Source organism: Lutjanus erythropterus, chromosome 4 (assembly GCF_056507025.1).
Source record: "Lutjanus erythropterus isolate fLutEry1 chromosome 4, fLutEry1.hap2, whole genome shotgun sequence".
Lineage (NCBI taxonomy): Eukaryota > Metazoa > Chordata > Actinopteri > Lutjaniformes > Lutjanidae > Lutjanus > Lutjanus erythropterus.
Window position 1 is genome coordinate 37165069 of NC_139320.1, and position 18678 is coordinate 37183746.

The 18678-nt window shown below is 39.0% G+C and overlaps 2 protein-coding genes across 4 annotated transcripts in view; both read right to left on the minus strand.

Moving 5' to 3' along the window:
* plch1 (phospholipase C, eta 1) overlaps positions 1–8911 on the minus strand; it is an 85287-nt gene extending 76376 nt beyond the window's left edge. Inside the window, exon 1 of one of the 3 annotated variants that reach the window (XM_084717854.1) lies at positions 8516–8911. The gene's annotated coding sequence lies outside the window, so the exon portion shown is untranslated. Of the gene's footprint in view, positions 1–8511 lie in introns of all 3 variants that reach the window. The other 2 variants (XM_084717853.1, XM_084717856.1) reach the window with 2 other exon arrangements.
* Positions 8912–11250: 2339 nt separating this feature from the next.
* On the minus strand, positions 11251–17773 carry miso1 (mitochondrial inner membrane subdomain organizer 1). Its single transcript, XM_084717858.1, has 5 exons — positions 17591–17773; positions 17158–17217; positions 14406–14565; positions 13090–13250; positions 11251–12722 (listed from the first exon to the last, which is right to left on the minus strand). Exons 1-5 carry the CDS (start codon positions 17726–17728, stop codon positions 12468–12470), a joined length of 774 nt encoding a protein of 257 aa, XP_084573984.1. The 5' UTR covers positions 17729–17773; the 3' UTR covers positions 11251–12467.
* Between the last annotated feature and the right edge of the window lie 905 nt (positions 17774–18678).

Below are 18678 nucleotides of genomic sequence, written 5' to 3' on the forward strand. Positions count from 1 at the left end.
CCCTTACTCACAACTTATTTGAATAAAACAATAATTTGTCAAACTGATTTGAAACTACATCCACAGCAACATGCTGTTATTCATAGAAATCGTCTGCTGTTCAGAAACCCCTTAGAATCTCATAACTGACCAATCAGAAATGAGTATTTAGCAAAGCCGTGTAATAAGTAAGGGATAATGTACAGTGTGTAGTGGATAGTGGTCAGCAGGTAATTTTGGTTTTTTGGTGATGCAGGACTTGAAGCATCCTGAAGAGGTTTGTTTTGTAACAGTGACCTGCTCACTGGACATTATCCTGCTCTTTACTCAGCCGCTTACCAATGGCAAAACAAAATCAATAATTTGATACAAAATATTGATTTATAAAGGATTTTGCTGATATAAAAAATGATTTAATTGCTCCTCCAAAGTCTATGATCAGAACTGCATCCATAACAACGGCCTGTTCTTCATAGCAACGGTCTGCTGTTCAAAAATGACCAGATAAGAATTTTAAAGAAATTTGTTCCAATGTAAGAAAAACCTTTTCATCATTAGTAATATTTTATTATTTTTGATAAAATATTAACCTGTACTCCGGTGCTGAAAGTTAACTTTCCAAGGAATAAGAAAACATAGAGGTCAAAAGATTCACTTTTCCATCAAGACAGGAAAAAAATCACAATGAAGAAAAACAGCAACAAAGAGTAGAAGAAAAGACCTTTTCAATGGGCTCAGAGCTTAGAGCACATTTCTGCCCAAGCTACAATCTGGTGCTAAATACTGCTTTGACTTTATGTCATACTTTCCTTAACAATAAAACGGTATGGTAAAAGTTTGAAAGCCTTTGTGTTTCCTTCATATTCTAAGTACAGAAAGTCATCTGATACTTTTCTTCATATTAAACTGTATTTCAGCGTGTGCCTGCGATGCCTCGTAGCTGCTCTGAACTAACAGAGCACAGCCCCTCGTGGCTTACTGCTTAATTATAGAATAATGTTTCTAAATGACTGTTTGTTTTCATAACAGAGTCCCAAATTAGAGATAGGAACCGAGCAGAGGTACATGACTGGAGACATTGTTTGAGCAGCTTTAATGGCATGTCAGGTCGTGATACAGCTAGATTATATGAATCCACTATAAACGCTCAAGTCACATGGCAAGAAGAAGTTACCAGAATGTTATCTTTACAACTATTACACAAAGTGACATTGTGATACTGTCACAAACATAACAAGTAAGAAATACATATTTGCATACCAGACTTGTATTCACCAGTGAAAGCTAAGCAGGATTATCCAAACATGACCAAATTAAAGCTGCTGTAGAAAATTTGAACATACAAAATGCAACATTGCCTTGCATTTTGCTGGGCTTGAAGCAGAATGTCAGCTGTAACGTGGCTAGTTATGTCTGACTTAGAAATAAGAAAGTGTAAAAGCCAGATAACCCTTGTTTGAAAAGACACTGATCAGCTGGTTACATGCTGGGTTTTTAAAGAAACCCTTTAATTAAATATCATTAGTGATATACAATGGTCAAATGAACTATTTCGACCAAAATTATAATAAGGTAACATTGCCTACTGCACCTTTAAAGGAATAATTAGACATTTTGGGAATTAAACTTAGGCCTATTTGCTTTCTTGTTGAGAATATTTTTTAACACTCTCTTGTCTGTTCATTAAATATGAAACTACACAGACAGAAACTCATTAACTTAACTTACCATACTGGAGACAGAGGGAATCAGCTAGCCTGGCTCTGTCACAAGCTAATGTGTAAAAAAAAAAAAGTCACATTGTGATTTTACAGGGGTTTATGCGTCAGGCTGTTTCTTCACTGGTAGTAGTGACTGCCTGGAGTACTGTCATCTTCATGAGGTTGCCAGGCAACCAGATTGTTTTTTTTGTACAGAATGAACAAGCAAGCTCAAACACGTTGATTATTAATAGTTAGAGATGCTCGTATCTGCATTTTGTTACCCTAAGACAGAGCCAGCCTTTCCCCCCTGCTTCTAGTCTTTATGCTAAGCTAAGCAAACCTGGCTGAGGCTGCTGTGCATGAGAGTGATAACTGATAACTTTCAGTCAGACAGAGAATAAGCATATTGGCCAAAATGTCAAATTATTCCTTAAATAACATGAATAATCGGTGCAAAATTAACTGAGCCACTCGCAGAATGAGTAGTGAATGTTCAGATTTTAGCAGCCTCTCAATAAATAACCTTTGTTTTTGTTTTTTTGGCTGGTGAATGAAGCAAGTCTACCATCCACTTTCATATTTTACCAGCATTTGGCTGGTGACTGGTAATTCTGCACCCTGACAACACGCTCAGAAAAACACACACCTATGGTTTATTTCCTGTGTCCGTGTCAGTGCACGTTGTCGGGTAGTAAAATGACTCTGCCTCTCCTCTTCTGACTGTAACACTAGTAGCCTTCTCATTTATGGGAGGGCCCAGACCTCGGGGGAATACAGTCTGTACTTTCCTGTCTATCAGGCTACAGAAAGCAGCTTAAAAATAAATGTTTGACTGCTTGATGAGCCACTCTATCTCAGGCCCTGACAGGAAGTAGGTCGAGGATGCCCTCAAGTTAAAAGTTTAGTTGTAGTAGATATTTAAATCAAACAAGAGTAATACAGTCTGAAACATGTGGATGAAGCATTTTAGGATATCCTCTTTTCTTGTCTGCCCTGTATGTAAAATATATTTCACCTGACAGGAGAAGGATACGTCCCTGTTTTATACAGTCTGTGGAAATCCACGCTAACACAGGAGATTTCAGTTATTATCCAGCTGAAGAACCAGTGTTATTGTATATATATCACACCCACTGGCTACGGGGGCAATATTGTCTCTTAATAGCATTTCAGAGCAGAACTTTGGCACTACAATCAAAAATTCTTCATTAGAAGCAAAAAATAGTAAGAAATGTTTGGGTATATAATAATGGCATGTATGCAGGGCTGAACAATTTGGCTTGTGGACCATTTCAGATTTTAATCTAGTTTATATCCTGCAAAATGCAAGAATAAACACAGAGATCATGTTTTTTTTAGGTCTTCATGTGCAAAACAGTAGAATAAGAATAATAAAAGAACAGACACAAACAAAGAGCAGAGAACAGTGTGCAGTCTCTTTCAGCCCTTTCCTCTTATACAGTAGATACAACCATTCATAACCAGAGCAAGCCAGCTACACATGATGGTATCGTAAACTGTGGTAGGTGTGCATATTGGAACAGCTGTTCATATCATACATGTGGCCAGCTATCATCTATGTTACATTCAGACCTGAACCTTTTGTGCATGTTGTAATGACTAGATTTACATAATAATGGATTTTTAATTTAAATTCAAGATTGAAGATTACTTCATTTGTCCCTCTGGAAATTTGTCTTGACCATATAGGCTGCCACATAAAAAATATAGAATTATAATAAACAAATGTCTGTTAAGCCACTATTTAGTCTACAGCCCACTGCATTTGTAGTATTACAAACTGGGCAATATATTCCTGGGAAAAATCACAAGCGCTGCACTTTATCCATCACCTGGCAGTGGTTGATCTGTCAGAGAGGGTCAATTTTTCAAGTCTCTGCTAGCATTGTGAGTAAATGGCTGCTGTGGGTGAACAAACAACGGAAAGATCTGTGACTACAGGTGATGATCTCTGGGAAGTGAAGTCCAGAAACACACCTGCAAGTACAACAAATCACCATAGGTCCAGCCATGTCTTTGAGATTGTTATTTTAACGCGTCATGCAAAAACTAAAATTTGAAGGAATCATATTAATTCAAGATATTGTCCAGCCTAACATGGACGAGATGTCCGGCACTTTAAGATATCACAAAAGTACACAAAAATCAGTGACAGCTCAACAAATCCAAGAAAAATGTAATTAAGCGAACAACAGTTTTATATCTAACTCAAGTCATAATATATCCCTCTGCTTTAACCTTGACTGTTTGCTAATAATCTACTAAACTGTTGGCTTGTTGGCATTTTGCCGGCCTGACAGCATGTTTTCTTTGTCACATCAGATTTTGTTGTTTCCTGGTTCAGTGCAATCTCAGCATATCTAATAAAAAAAATATTGCCAAAACAAACATAAGACCCAAGTTGTAACAAACCATAATTCTCTTTTAAAGGGCTGCATGGCACATGTCACATGGCATAAATTACCCCTCATATATGCATATATATGTATGCAACAATGGTTCTCTTATGACACACAGGCACAAAGACAGCAGCATCTGTCACCCCATATTGACACATGCCAACCAGCACTCAGTTCAGACATGATTAATGCATACAATGGCTGCTCTATTTTGTGAGACCAGCTGCCACAAATAAGTGATTATTGATTAATCGTGTTTGCAATTTTAAAAAATAATCTGCAACTGTCTTAGTGTTTATGAAGTGTGTATAAAGCACAGACTTCTACCAGACAGTTATTTTACTGTTTATATCTCCCTTCACTGCAAGTCATGAGGGATGAGGATCCTGATGGCGCTCGGCCTGTACACCAACATGCTGTTCTACAGAGTCAATGAGTAGCTTGTAATTGCTTGTTAAGCAGTTATCAGATCAGAGAGTAAACACTCCTGGTATGCTGATGGCTAGACAGATGGTTTCACACTACAACCTGACTGCCCCATAACTCACTAACTGATTGATAAGCCTGTATGAAAGTATCGGCTGAAAAGGCAACATGGAGGTAAAACACATACTATCTCGTGTTCATTAATTCATTGGAGAATATTGTCATTTTCAGACGCTTTCTGTAAGACAAAGTTTCTTTTTTTTATGTGTTTGTGTTCTGGTTGTGTGCGTGTTCGCACATTAAGGGTGCTGGAAGGTCAGACATCGGCTTTTTCATCAGAGACTCAAAGGAGGCATTGAAAACTAGCATGTGGTGGATAACTACAGTTTGAATTCCTGCTAACAATTAATGAAACTTAATTTTCAATTTATTGTCTATTTCTATTACTGTTCTTACAATGTAGGATGCTATTTATTGTACTTAAGGTCACATTTTTACTTCAGAGCCAACATCATCTACATGGAATATCATGATGTTCAAAACAAAACAAAGCTGCAAATGACTCATTAAAAATTATTATTTTCATTTTTAATTAATTTATTGTTTGGTTGATTTGATATCTGAAAATATTTAAAATTACAGATCACAATTCAACATGTTGTTTTGCTGTTATTTATTCCCCCTTTTGTACCAGGGAAACAAAGAAATCATTAAAACAAACTTGACTTTTTTAAAGCAATTCAGCCTGATATACAAGTATCTAAACAGTGATGATTGATGCCACAACAGATAAACATCAGCCACTGCTATCAGTGAATGCCATCTTATTTTCTGATGGGCTGATGGCTGTCAACAAGGTGAATATCAGCCAATACCAATGTACCGCTGATAAATCAGTGTATCCCTAATTTCAGCTCTGTAAAAAAGGCTCTAACATGTTTGGAGCAGGCTAAGAGGAAAGAGGAAGTTGTAACATCTAAATTGTCCGGCCATGCTGTTTCAGAAAGCCTCTGACCTGATAAGGAGACAGAGTGAACCTTGAGGCTTCGAGGTTACTGAGGGGTCAGAGTTGTGTCGCACTGAGGCAATGATGCTATCTGAGCTTGTCAACAGACGCAGCACTGACACCATGGAGTCGTAAATACAAAACTGAGGAATCTCCTACAGAAGTGTGTGTCCAGACTGATGTGCTGTCTACATTTTAAAGCTGAAACAGATACCATGAGAGAACCTAAAATAAGGATTTAGATTTGAAAACATGCAACCATTTTAGGTGAAAATTCTGTCTTCAGAGCCAGAGTATCAGGTACACGGCATGTTTTGAAAACTTTAAGAGCTCAGTATTTAACTTTCATGCGTGCTGCTGTGTGCACGTGTGTGTGGTGGAGTCGTCTTGCTTCAGCGTGGAATTGAAGGGTGGGTAAGGTCACGAGTCGAACCCTAAGATCTATTTCAGAGCAGAGACTCTCCCTCCTGTTCCCATCCTTTACTTTTACTCTCAGGCTTTGAGCTCAAAACTTTCCGCTTAATTTCCTCGTTGTCAGGACAGAACTGTTCATTGTCTGCTTGTCGACTTGTACCAAGAGAGTCCAGTACATGCGCAGTGCCCCTTTTCTGTGTTTGTAATGAGCAAATGTGTGATTATAACCACTGACATACTGGGACAAAAATGACAGCTTGTTCGTTTTGCTGAGAGTTCCCACTGAGCCTTTTTCCGTTGAAAAGATCTTTAAAAAAAAAAGAAGCAACTATGCTCAGAATTAGATTATTTGAAGATGCTGATTGAACGTTAACATTTAGACCATATTTCACCAGGATTTGCAAATGTGACATTTTTCATCGCCTACTACAGGCAAATAACAGCCCCACTAAACTACATCCAAGTTTCTCGGTTGAAAGCCAGAAAAAAAAATCATAAATAGGACTCAAATCACAGTCACCTGCATGAAAGCCCCATATATAACCACACAACCACCACATCTTGCTAATATATTTAGCTTCTTTGTTGCTCTTTATAATAAATTCCAGTAGATATCCCTGCAGAGTAGATGGAGCTGTAACTAAGTGCTCTCACATGCACGTTAGACCACAATCATTTCTTTATTTTACATTAGAAACTCCTCCCATCGCGATGTCCTGAAAGCTTCTTGCTGGCAGCTCACAGCATATATAGTATATATTTATGACATTTATATGTGTGTTGAAATAACCTAAATATGACTTTGAAGAAAAGCCTTCAGACTAATCAATCTCATCTCTCTTTTAACCAATAACTGAATGAATTGTCAAAATGATTAAACACACACATTGCTGTTGTAACTGCATTTTAGCTGGTTGAAAAGAGGGTGAAAAGGGATCTTAGATGTTCAGACCAGTTTTCAACTAAAAATCATCATTGAAATTCCACTTAGTGTTCACTGGGTTAGGTCACACTGTAAAAAAGTATTTGCTTTATCATAAAAAAAAAAGTTAGTCAAGTTAGAAAAACTCATGTTTATACATTCTGAAGTGTTCTGAATATAAATATTAGAAATGTTATCTTAAATTGACTTGAATCAATAAAACTTGTATATTTGCACAAGGTTACTGAGAAAAGATTAGTTGACTGTATGATTGTTTTTACGGTGCAGAAAGTCACTCTGCTTTTTCATGTCCGACTTTTCCATTCACACACATACATACAGTATAACACAATTTGGTTCATTCAATCCCACTGTGTTCACCCTTTTTTTCCACCAAGAAACTTCAATTATTCATGAGGGATCACAGGACCCACAAAGAGTCATGTTTCCACTCCTACAACCCTACACCAGCAAGCTGATACACTGTGCACAATACTGCAAGTCACAAAATAACAAGGGAGTCACTTTACGGCTCATGCATTCCTTCACACACACACACAGACACACACACACACTCCACAGTGCATATGATGGAATAGCTAACCAGTTTTACTGTTGCTGGCCACTAAGTGTTTATTGTGACAGCAGGTGGAAGCAAATGTCTGCCTTATTTTGGAGAAGCTTTGCATGAACAGCACAAAAACTTCATTAAACACTATTAAAAGTGTCTGAATTTGAACCTGAGGCCTGCATGTATGTATGTATCAGTTTACATATAAGCTTCACCAACTCTGGCTGACAAAGACACTCTTGTATGAGACATCAACACACTGTCAGGTTTATTATCAGACAGGAACAGAAATGGACAGTTTGTATTTTTTGAGGGGCTGCATTTCAGTGTGTGATGAGTGTCACACCAGCTCCCTGTCTCTTTAAATCTCTTTGTCTTTCACACCCGGGCCAACTACCCTCAACCACTCAAATCAAATCAAAAAAATCCCCAAGGACTCTGTGCTCGGATGGGGGACTGCCCCATCTCTTTCTTTCTCTGGGACGGCTACCGGCTGAGTGTAATAAAGGCCTTTGTTGTGCTGCCCTGCTGCAAATCTCACTGTTGTTCAAGCACAATGAGAAGGAGCACCAAAATGAGAAATACACACAGCAGAAAATGTTTAATCAATCACACAGATTAATTATTAATTCTAGTAACAAATAAGCCAAAGCACATGACAAAAATATAACAATAATTACATCAGCTCATGCAGTTTGTGGTTGTCAAAATAATCCGAGAGAAAACTAAAATAATACAAATGTTGAATGTCTGATTGTCTGTGGCTTACCTGGACTGGTGCAATAAAGATAAGAACTGAAATGTCTTGAGTTTCTGTTTGACAGACCATGTGTCCACACACACAGGTTTAACAGGTGCACATCTGCTTGGTTACTGTATACAGTATCCTACCAACAGCAAATTTAAAGTGACAGCAAACTCTGCACAGAGTGCCACAGTCAGAAAAGTGCACAGTGAAGTTCCAAGAAAGAGACTTTTTAAGTTAGTAAAATGCACCTTGTCAGACTTAATGTCATGCTGTTTTTGCCAAATAACAATGTCATGAATCACATCATGCATCACAGGCTCACCTACTGTATTTGTGTCACTTCAGTCCCAGATTTTCACACCACGTTGTCAGCTTCCTCACAAAATCTTTCCACTTTCACCAGGACAGTAGTCCAAGAAGCACTGATCGTCCATGGCACAGGGCACAAATGTAGTGTAATGTGTCAGTGATAGTCCCAGCAGTGTGGTTACAGACAGAGAGAATGTCCCAACAACTTCACTGGTGTGGGCAAGAAGCACCCACCACTACTTCAAGCACACTGCCTTTTCAAATGACTACCCTACTGGTGTGGGACCAGTGGGTTTCGGAAAAGCTGGACTGGATCTTGGAATGGACTCTTTTTCCGCAAGAGAGCCAAACGATGAGGTGGATTAATTCAGTCCTTCCCTTCAAATTGAGAACAAAAATAACCAGAGCCAGAATAATTAAACATGCAATATGTAAGAACTGACCACACCATAAAAAAAGAGAGAGAGAGAAAACTTCCTAATTTCAAGGCTGCTTGAAAATTAAATGGTTGCAAATGAAAATACTAACTCATTAAACATTATTAACTTTAACTTCAATAAGTTTACTCAAGAATTATTGACAATGTAAGAGTTTGAGATGAGCTCAGAAATCTATTTCAATACGTTTCCGTGAAATTTTGAGTTTTCTCAACAACCCTTTTTAGTTACCCGTTTTAGTTTTACAATGCACCCGTTGACTCCACAACACATACTCCAAACAAAGAGGTGACACCATAACACCAAAGAATCTGCAAAGTGCTGTGGACTGTAGCTGCCATTAGCATGTTAGCTAACACATCTGCCAGCTGAAACAATGAGGGGGATCAAACTACTGCCTCTTGAGGAAGCGGCATTACAAGACAGGTTGGGTCAAAGATGGAAGAAATTGGCCCCAACATGCTTCAGATTTTTAAATGATCTTGTTGCCTTTCCTTTGAATTATTGAATTAACTACTACAATAAAATTTGAATGCATGGTGAGTAATGTGCATTATATAGTATGGCAAGAGAACGTGAATCGATGCCCATATGTCTACAGTCAAATACGGATTGTTTATTGCAATTATTGGATTATTGATCAGATAAAAGATACAGTCGGACTAAATGCCTGCCACACAGGTTCTGCTTGAGGTACTGGTGCATCTGTGATACAACAATAATAATAATAATGTTATAAAGAATACTGTCTGGACCAACTCCACATGAAAAGTGCCTTGAGATAATGTCTGTTCCATGTATAAATAAAATTAACTTGACATAAATATTACAAAGACATCTTAAAGTTTTAAACCTCTTCAGTGAACACCATTAATTCTGTGTGATCTCCACCTTCAGAAACTTCACTCTGCCTTCCCCCCCTGTTGTCTGCCTCTGCCGTGGTTTCCCTCCCACCCCTCCCCTCAGTGACAGTTCAAAGTCTGGCAGCAACAGCCATCAGCCTGAAATGCACCTTACAATTTAAACCAGCCCACCAATCACGAGCCTCTTGGGCCGTAACAGTCGCTAGTAACATTTGCACAACAAAAGAAGGGCTAGCTGATTCATCACCCCCCCACCCCCTCCTCCTTTCGCCTCCCCCTTTGCTTCACTCCCTTTCCCTTCCACCCTGACTCCTCCTCTCCTGCCTTTGTGCTCGGACCCAAAATCCCCTTTCTTACCCCTGTGACCCTCCTCCCCTTTGCACTAATCCTCCTGCGCCCATTGGATTGAGAGCTTCAGTCGTACCTCTCACTGCACTGAGAACCCCTCACCCTGCTCCCCACAGGACACATATCACAGTCTGGCCTCATTTGCAGGCCCTCCTCCTCCTCCTCCTCCTCCTCTTCGGCGCTGCATGGATGAAACAACAGCACATGGAGGCACAAGGTGCAATTTTGGCCATGGATTTGTTCCGCAAACAATTATGACAGTCACATGAGCATAATCCTGGAAACACAGGACATTTGCTTTGGGGATTATTCTTCAGCAGGAGTCTATTTACACTCATCAGACCAAAATCAACAGAAAAATATCATAATGTATCCATCTGTTGTGTTTTTTTCAGTATTTTCTACAGTGATATCATATGAAATCAAAGTCTCTCGTCTGTCCTGGACCAGTGCTTAAATACTCCAATGTCGTGGTCACATTACAGCTACAAAGGGCCCTCATTAAAGGCACTTAAAGACCCCCACACATACACACACAACAAGTACGGCTCCCATGGGTTTTGAGGGCGGCCAATATAGAGTTTAGCCTCTGCTTCGCTTTGTATTTCACATTTGGTGTTTCTATAGCAACAGTGATCTCCAAGAGGGACAAGTGAGTGGACCCCTCTCTCCATTTTGAACACCATTAACATACCCCGCCCCCTTCTTGTGTTTAGTGGGGTGTCCCACAGACACACACACACACACACACACACACACACACACACATCAACAGAGGAGGCTGTGGTTTAGTCGGGTAAAGTGAAAGCTGAGGGATTAGTATCAGGGAGTTTTAACAACCTTTTTAATCATTTCAAACTTTTATAGATGGTGATATACAGTATAAAATAAACCATGACCATTTTTACAACAGGTGTAATAAGGAATGTAACCTAAAAATTAAAGTGCATGGAGAAGCCTATCTGTCACAATGACAGATTGATGATGGATGGCACTTCTTCAAGTCTATATTAGGACTTCTGATGCCATTTTACAATAAGACTGCTCTTAAACGTATTTAAAAATTCTTATGATTAGGTCGTAAACACTTTATAAATATTAATAAACAGTTATAAACAAGTTATAAGACAATTTTCAAAGATCAATGTGGACTCGCTATTTGGCAAGATCCAATTACTGCTTACTACTAATTCATCTTAATTACTAATAATCACTAACATTATAACTGGTAAAGAGGAGCCAAAGACGATGATTACTCTACAAGCCTTAGAGCTCAATTCTGATCGCACTGTTCTTAAAATGTGACCAAAATCAGATTCCAGTGTAAAGTGATCACAGACCTTAAGTGACCAGCACGTGTAAAAGAACACTTCACATGCAGCATGCTGTCATACAAAAGTAGACATGGAAGCCACTGAAGTCAGTGTTTACTGTTTTCATTTTACTTGATGTGCACTGGAAGTCAGCAAATTCCTGAACAGATGACAAATGGCTCCAGGTATAGAGATTTCGTTGTCAAGGAGCCACCTTTAAATACATCTGTCAGCGCCTTTCCACAAGACTGTGGCAGCGAGACTCTTCAGGCATAAAAGTATGAGTTCTGATATGACTGTTCACAGTGATGTCACAAATTGGACCTATATCTGGACCATATATGAAAGTGTCCCAAATCAGAACTGAAAAGGTGAGATTCCATGTGATTTCTACTGTTTACACTGGCTTGAAAAAATCAGTCACATGTGAGCACAAAAACTTTTGCCCGCAGTGAAATATGGCCTTATTGTACAGTGTAAAATAAATGGCCATTTATTAATGAAGTACTATTGTTTCTAAGTTCCCAAGGTAGCCTTATTGTGCACCGTGTAAGTGTAAAACCGATCACCATTTATTATTAATGACTTGTGTCACATCAACACCTGCGACAATAATGACAGTCACTGATCGCATGCTGAAAATGTCAAGGTAAACAAAGCCCAGGTGTATGAATCCGGTAATGTGATATGTTAAGTTGAAGCCAAACGAAATGTGCCCAAATGTGGACTCACTATAAGGGAAGCAACAGGTCACTGCTTCCTTTTTTATGTGCTGTAACAGCCAATTTATAATTTATAAAGTGTGTACATCCTAGTTACAAACCCTTTATAAGGTTAGTCTTACTGTTAAGTGGCACCAGGCTCCTACTAAACTCCTTTTAGATTCATCAATAAATCAGATGACAACAACAGGTAAACAGCATAAATAAAACAGATTGTGTGCTGTCACAATATGATTATTTCAGAGATCAACAAAAACAGTTCTGTCATGAAACACTCATTAGTGCATTACGTCCTCTTAAAGATCCTCCTCATCAGTCTGAATAAAACGCTGTCCCTGACAGCCTTGGAGGTCCTCTCCCATAGGCTCTCCTGCTTCCACAGTCCCCGCCCCTTCCTCTCTGCTCTGACCTCTGCCCTGTGCAGCCGTTTGTGGAGACGCCAGTAGCGGCGAGAGTCAGGCAGGACTCCGACAATGGGTGCAGTGCGAGCCAGGCCGAGCCTGAGGACCTCTTCATTCACACAGCAGCTCCACATCGACCCCTGCTGGAGACACAAAGGAAGACAAGGGGACGACTCCATGGAATATCAACTCCCTCCAGTCTGACATTAAGTCAACAATAGACATTTTTCTCAGCAGCCATATTAATATTAAATAGCAGGGTAAACACAGGTATTACAAATGATACTAATTAAGGTTCAGTTCCATTCAGGTCAGATGCTGCTATTGTGCATGCTGTCTCACTGGAGAGGCTCTGCTACACTAATTTAAACAGGACCTTAATTAGTTTCATCTGTAAAATCTGTGTTTACCTTACTATTTCATATCAACAGGGCTGCTGTGAAAAAGGTCTGTTAGGACAAATAAGCTATAATATCCTCTCTTCATCCCAGTTACTAGATGTCTCACCCTGCTCTGAGACACTAAACAGTGTAGTGTGTTGTCCTCTCTGCTGATCAGTTTTAGCCAGACTGTTTGGGCAGGAGCCAGGTTCTTCTGCAGCCATGCTCTGCCCTCTGGCGTCAACTCCACCCCTGCAAGATGCACCAGCATCGGGGACGTACCCACACCTAAAGAAGATAAAAAAAGGCAATTTACTCTATCAGTGATACAGTAAAAGTAATGACTTGTGAAGTTTCAATCTTCACATGTATGACCAGACTGTAGTTATACACACTCTGCAGAATATTGATAATGATTAGGGGAGTATTACTTTAATTTTTTTATACTAGATATTCTGATATGATACCTAAGGTACCTTGCTTTAAGAAATATATATATAATTCTGATTCTAATAATATTTAACAAAAGAAGAAAAACCTTTCAAATTACAAATGCAGTGCTCAGAATGTAGAATGTCCTGTTGTCCCAGGGACAATAACAAAAAAGCACCTGGGACACAAAGACATGCTGTCTGGGACAATCCTGTATTCCTGATTCACATTTTAATTATCATTAAAACTGTGTTTGATGATCGCACTTTACAAAACTCACAGTCCAGCGTCAACCAAAGTTAAGAACAGTTTTACAGATGCAGTGAAAACACTGACATCACAAAGGACATTTCAGTTTTTAATATAAACCATGGTGAGATGATTTTAGTGTGTGTATCAGAACTTTTTTGACACATTTTAATAACTAAAACTGTGATAATTTTGGTCACCATAATTGTAATATGAAATGTTCTTACCATTTCATCTCTATATCAAACAAGACTTCAAAGTTTGACCAGAAATATGACACCAGCTTCCATAACAAAGACGTTTTCTATAGTATTTGGTATAGAGATTCAACAGCGGGCCTTGGTTGTGATTGACTGAGACTAACCAGCTTTAAAATGTGGGAGGTCAAGTGGGACAAAGGTAATTTCTGAAGTAGCTGCTCATGTGAGTCCTTCACACTGAAGTTGCTGATGGAGCTCTCTATATGAGGCATAAGCTGCTTGATTGTATTTATCAGTATATACCGTGATTTGATAACTCAGCTAACAAGCTTACTGGTCACTCTCACTCATGAAAAGATGATCAAATGCAGCTGAGTCTGACGCTACAAAGTAAAAATGTCACAATGAAATTTTTGGTGTAACAAGATTCAGTCTCCCAATCGATTTCACTTGTGTAGTCAGGAATTCAAGCTGATTTCATTTGGTGTGTGTGTGTGTGTGTGTGTGTGTGTGTGTGTGTGTGTGTGTTCACGACTTTCCTAAAAGGACAGCACAACATTACCTTTGTGTTTTGACAGTAATGGAGAGAGGACAGGCAGGTAGATCGGGACATGTTCCACTTCGACTCCTCTCTCTGTGACCAGATGAACTCTCCCACGGAGGCTGACGTTCCTCTCAATGAAACGAGCCGGGATCTCTGACGCAGCCTGAAACTTGGTGATCTGAGGAGAGGGAATAAGACAGCTGAATGGCAACATTTAATGACTCATTCCTACTTAATGAGTCATTCCTTTTCTACAAGTCTAATAGTATAATATGCAATAAGATCTGGTATTAACTGGGTCAAACAAAGGAGCCTTTTGGTACTAAATCAAGCTTTAAGTCTGTAATAAAGTACTATGCTTTGGTACAATTTTGACATACTTTTTATCATGTATTTTACCCAACTTTATTCTTCTTTTGCACTACATCTCAGAATGATATATTGTACTTTTCGCTACATGTTTATTTCACTCTAGTTACTAGTTAAAACATGTTATTATGCAATACTATACTACTATACTACTAACCAGTTGAACTACAACATCAAAACTCTCATACATGTATTTTTAAATTAATATCTATAATGATCAATTTCTTTCAGATAATCCCTTTGCATAATAAGTACTTTTACATTTGATACTAGTTGGCTCATAATTGTTCTGTGCTTTTACTCGAGCAACATTTTGAGTACATGACTTTTACTTGTAATGGAGTATTTCTGACCATGGCACTACTACTTTTACTTAAAGAGACAGTTCCAAATCCAAACCCAAAAATCAAATATCCATATTTTCGCTCTCTTTTATCTCTTTTCTGCTGTTATTTGTCTAGATTATTTTGGTGTAAATTGTCAAATTTTGAAGATATCAGCCTTAGAGATGCCAACCTTCTCGTGAGTATAATGGAACTAGATGGCACCTAAACATTCAGCAGTGATGTCTCTTTTCAGAAATTATGACCCGCTTATCCACATCAATAGACTTTGTTATCAACCATTTGATGTAGAAACAAATTTCTTTCTGCCAAACTACACACATTAACCGTATCACCTTGCAGAAAGAAGCATGCATTTACTCATGGATGAGAGGCTTATGCTCATGACAGTGTCAGATGTAAGTGTTGGACGCTTCCTTTTGCACAGTGATGCCACCGGCAGGTGTAATTAAGTAGAAAATAGAGAATAAAGCTCTCGATTTTCCGGTCAATCTACGTTCCTACCCTCACCTACGGTCATGAACTTTGGGTCATGACCGAAAGAACAAGATCTCGGATACAAGCGGCTGAAATGAGTTTCCTCCGCAGGGTGGCGGGGCGCTCCCTTAGAGATAGGGTGAGGAGCTCTGTCACCCAGGAGGAGCTCGGAGTAGAGCCGCTGCTCCTCCACATTGAGAGGAGTCAGCTGAGGTGGCTTGGGCATCTATATCGGATGCCTCCTGGGCGCCTCCCTGGGGAGGTGTTCCGGGCATGCCCCACTGGGAGGAGGCCCCGGGGAAGACCCAGGACACGCTGGAGTGACTATGTCACTCGGCTGGCCTGGGAACGCCTTGGGGTCCCTCCGGAACACCTGGAGGAAGTGTCCAGGGAGAGGGAAGTCTGTGTGTCCCTGCTCAGACTGCTGCCCCCGTGACCCGGCCCCAGAAAAGCGGAAGACAATGGATGGATGGATGGATAGAGAATAAAGAAAACAGTTTGTACATTAACTTGTCCACAACACAGTCTGAGTGTTATCTTGAATAACCAGGTCATGATTTCTGGAAAGAGCTGTTGAGTTTTTCAAATGTATTTTTGGCTTTTTGAGCACCACAAGCTGAGTGCCACCTAGTTCCAGCACTACAGGTAAGAGGGAGAATATTTAGCTTTGATTTCAAAGTGCTCTACAAGCAACTGAAAGAACTGCACTGTACTTTAATATAATTTTTATATACTTAACTTTAGTGTTTCTATTTTATGCAACTTCATACTTCCACTCCACTGCATTTTCAGAAGGATATATTGGAGTAAACTACATTCATTAAAGACTGGTTACTAGTTTTTTGTTTTGTTTTGTTTTTTTTTTTACATAAAATACATATGATATGATGCAGTACTATACTACTAATCTACTCAGTCATATACAAAGTATCTAAAATTGGCTCCACATTGACAAACTATGCCATCAGAATGCTCTTACGTATATTGATAAGAGAATATTTTTTAGACCATGGTATTTCTACTTTAATTATAAGTCCTACTCCACTTTTCTCCTTGAATAGAATGATGTATGTGCAGAGTTGACACTACAACACTGTTTTCACATTCATCTGCTGAAAGTTTCTCTCAGCTCGCTGAAAATCTAATTTTCATAGGCAGGCGTGATTTGTGACATCACATCTAGTTTGGAAGTCAGTCCAGGTCAAATTTAACAACTTAAACAGGTGGGATGAAGAAACCTGAAGCTACTAGTGCACAAACACTGAGAATAGAGATTAAAGTAAAGTAGGAGACATCTTATGACAGGCAGTAAGAATTTAGAAATGAACTAAATTAGCATATTCATAGATTGCATATTTTTTTAATGAGGTAGAAGGAGTAGAAGACGTCTTCAGGATTTTAATGTGTAAATAATACTTTTTTGCAGAAAAAAAAACACATTATTGTTCCGCCGCATATTTGTATGTTTTAATACATACCTGGAGGGGGTTTTAAAGTAAAGGGTCTGAGTACTTATGGTATGGACAAGAGCAAATGCACTTAAATGCCAAAGTGTTCAACTGTGTGTCTGTCTCTCTTACCAGTCTGATACTCCTTGCTATTACAACAACGCCAGCGACTGCCAGCACGGTGCTTATGTTCTGTGTGAGAGACAATAAGAGGACAGTGAAGGGTTTAGAGTTGACAGGAGGATGACAGTGACACCCTCAACCCAGCTGAACATGTGCAGGACAGTGACAACGAGGGAGACTTTGACAGAGATAATGGTGACACAGGGACACCAAAAAAAAAAAACCCACTGGGGAACAACTGGTGCTGCCTGACAAGATGTCTGGTCAGTGTGGTGATTTTATACTGGACACCAAATACTGAGGAATACATTTATGACTTATCACCCTCTTTTACCCATAAACAGTCTGAAGGATTACATGTAGATGCAGGCATGGCCGATGAAGTGACCATATTGCACATTCACGTCTAACGCATCACCAGTTACACAAAGGAGACTCCTACCCGCACAAGTGTCAAATTATCATCTGCGTACTGAGATATTACAGACACGATGTTGTGAGACGACTGGCTTCCTTGTTCTCTTTGTTGTCTGTCGGTCCTTCCCTCTCCTGTCTCTGTTTCTGTGGAAGACTCCGGCATGTTGTTGACATTTTCTCGACGCGTCTGACGCTCCGCCTGTGTGGGAGGGACCTACAAACGCATCGCCTGCGTGAAGTCTCCGCCCTGAGGTTTGCCGTGGATATGACAGGATGGCGCTGAAGTGCGCCTGAGTGCGTTGATATATGTTATAAAACAACGCAAAATTGCAAGAAATTGCGCAGCAAATGTCAACATTATTACGCGTCAAAAGCTCGTTTTAGCAGTGCAGGACAAAAGTTGCTCATGCACATTGCAACTGAGATTCACAGGATCAACCTATTACCTAATATTGTCTAATATGCTGGGATCATCTTTGTCTGCACAACTTGACCTACATAACGTCATATCTGCAGTAGAAGTCAATGCACAAAGCAAAAGGCTCAGTCAGACAAAAGAATTTCCCCATATCATATTTATTTTATTTCTGCTATTAATTGTATTTATTATTATTTTTATTTAATAAAAAAAAAAATACATAAATCAACAGATAACAAGCAGAACGATAAACAGACCAGAATACAGAAACAAAACTATAGATCCTAATACACACATGATATACTCTTACAGCTTGGACAAGGATATAAAGAAAGACACACTTGATCTTTCTTCATATACATCTGTTATTTATTTCAAAATATATAAATAAAAAATATATTTTTTGAATCAACAATTTTTTTCTCATTAACTTAACTTAATATACAAGTTTGATTTGTTCAAGTTCATTCAAATTAAAATGTCTAATATTTATTTTCAGAACTTTTAAATGTTAATTCTTCTAACTTGAAGTCTTTTGACTTGACATAATGAGTTGAATGAATTTAGTGTAAAGACGTCAAGCAAGTCAATAAGTCAAGTTTCTAAAGAAACATGATCATCACATTACCAGATTTCCCAGCATGCACTGTGTTATTTATAGTTTGAAGAAAACTTTGTCTCCACTACACTTTAAG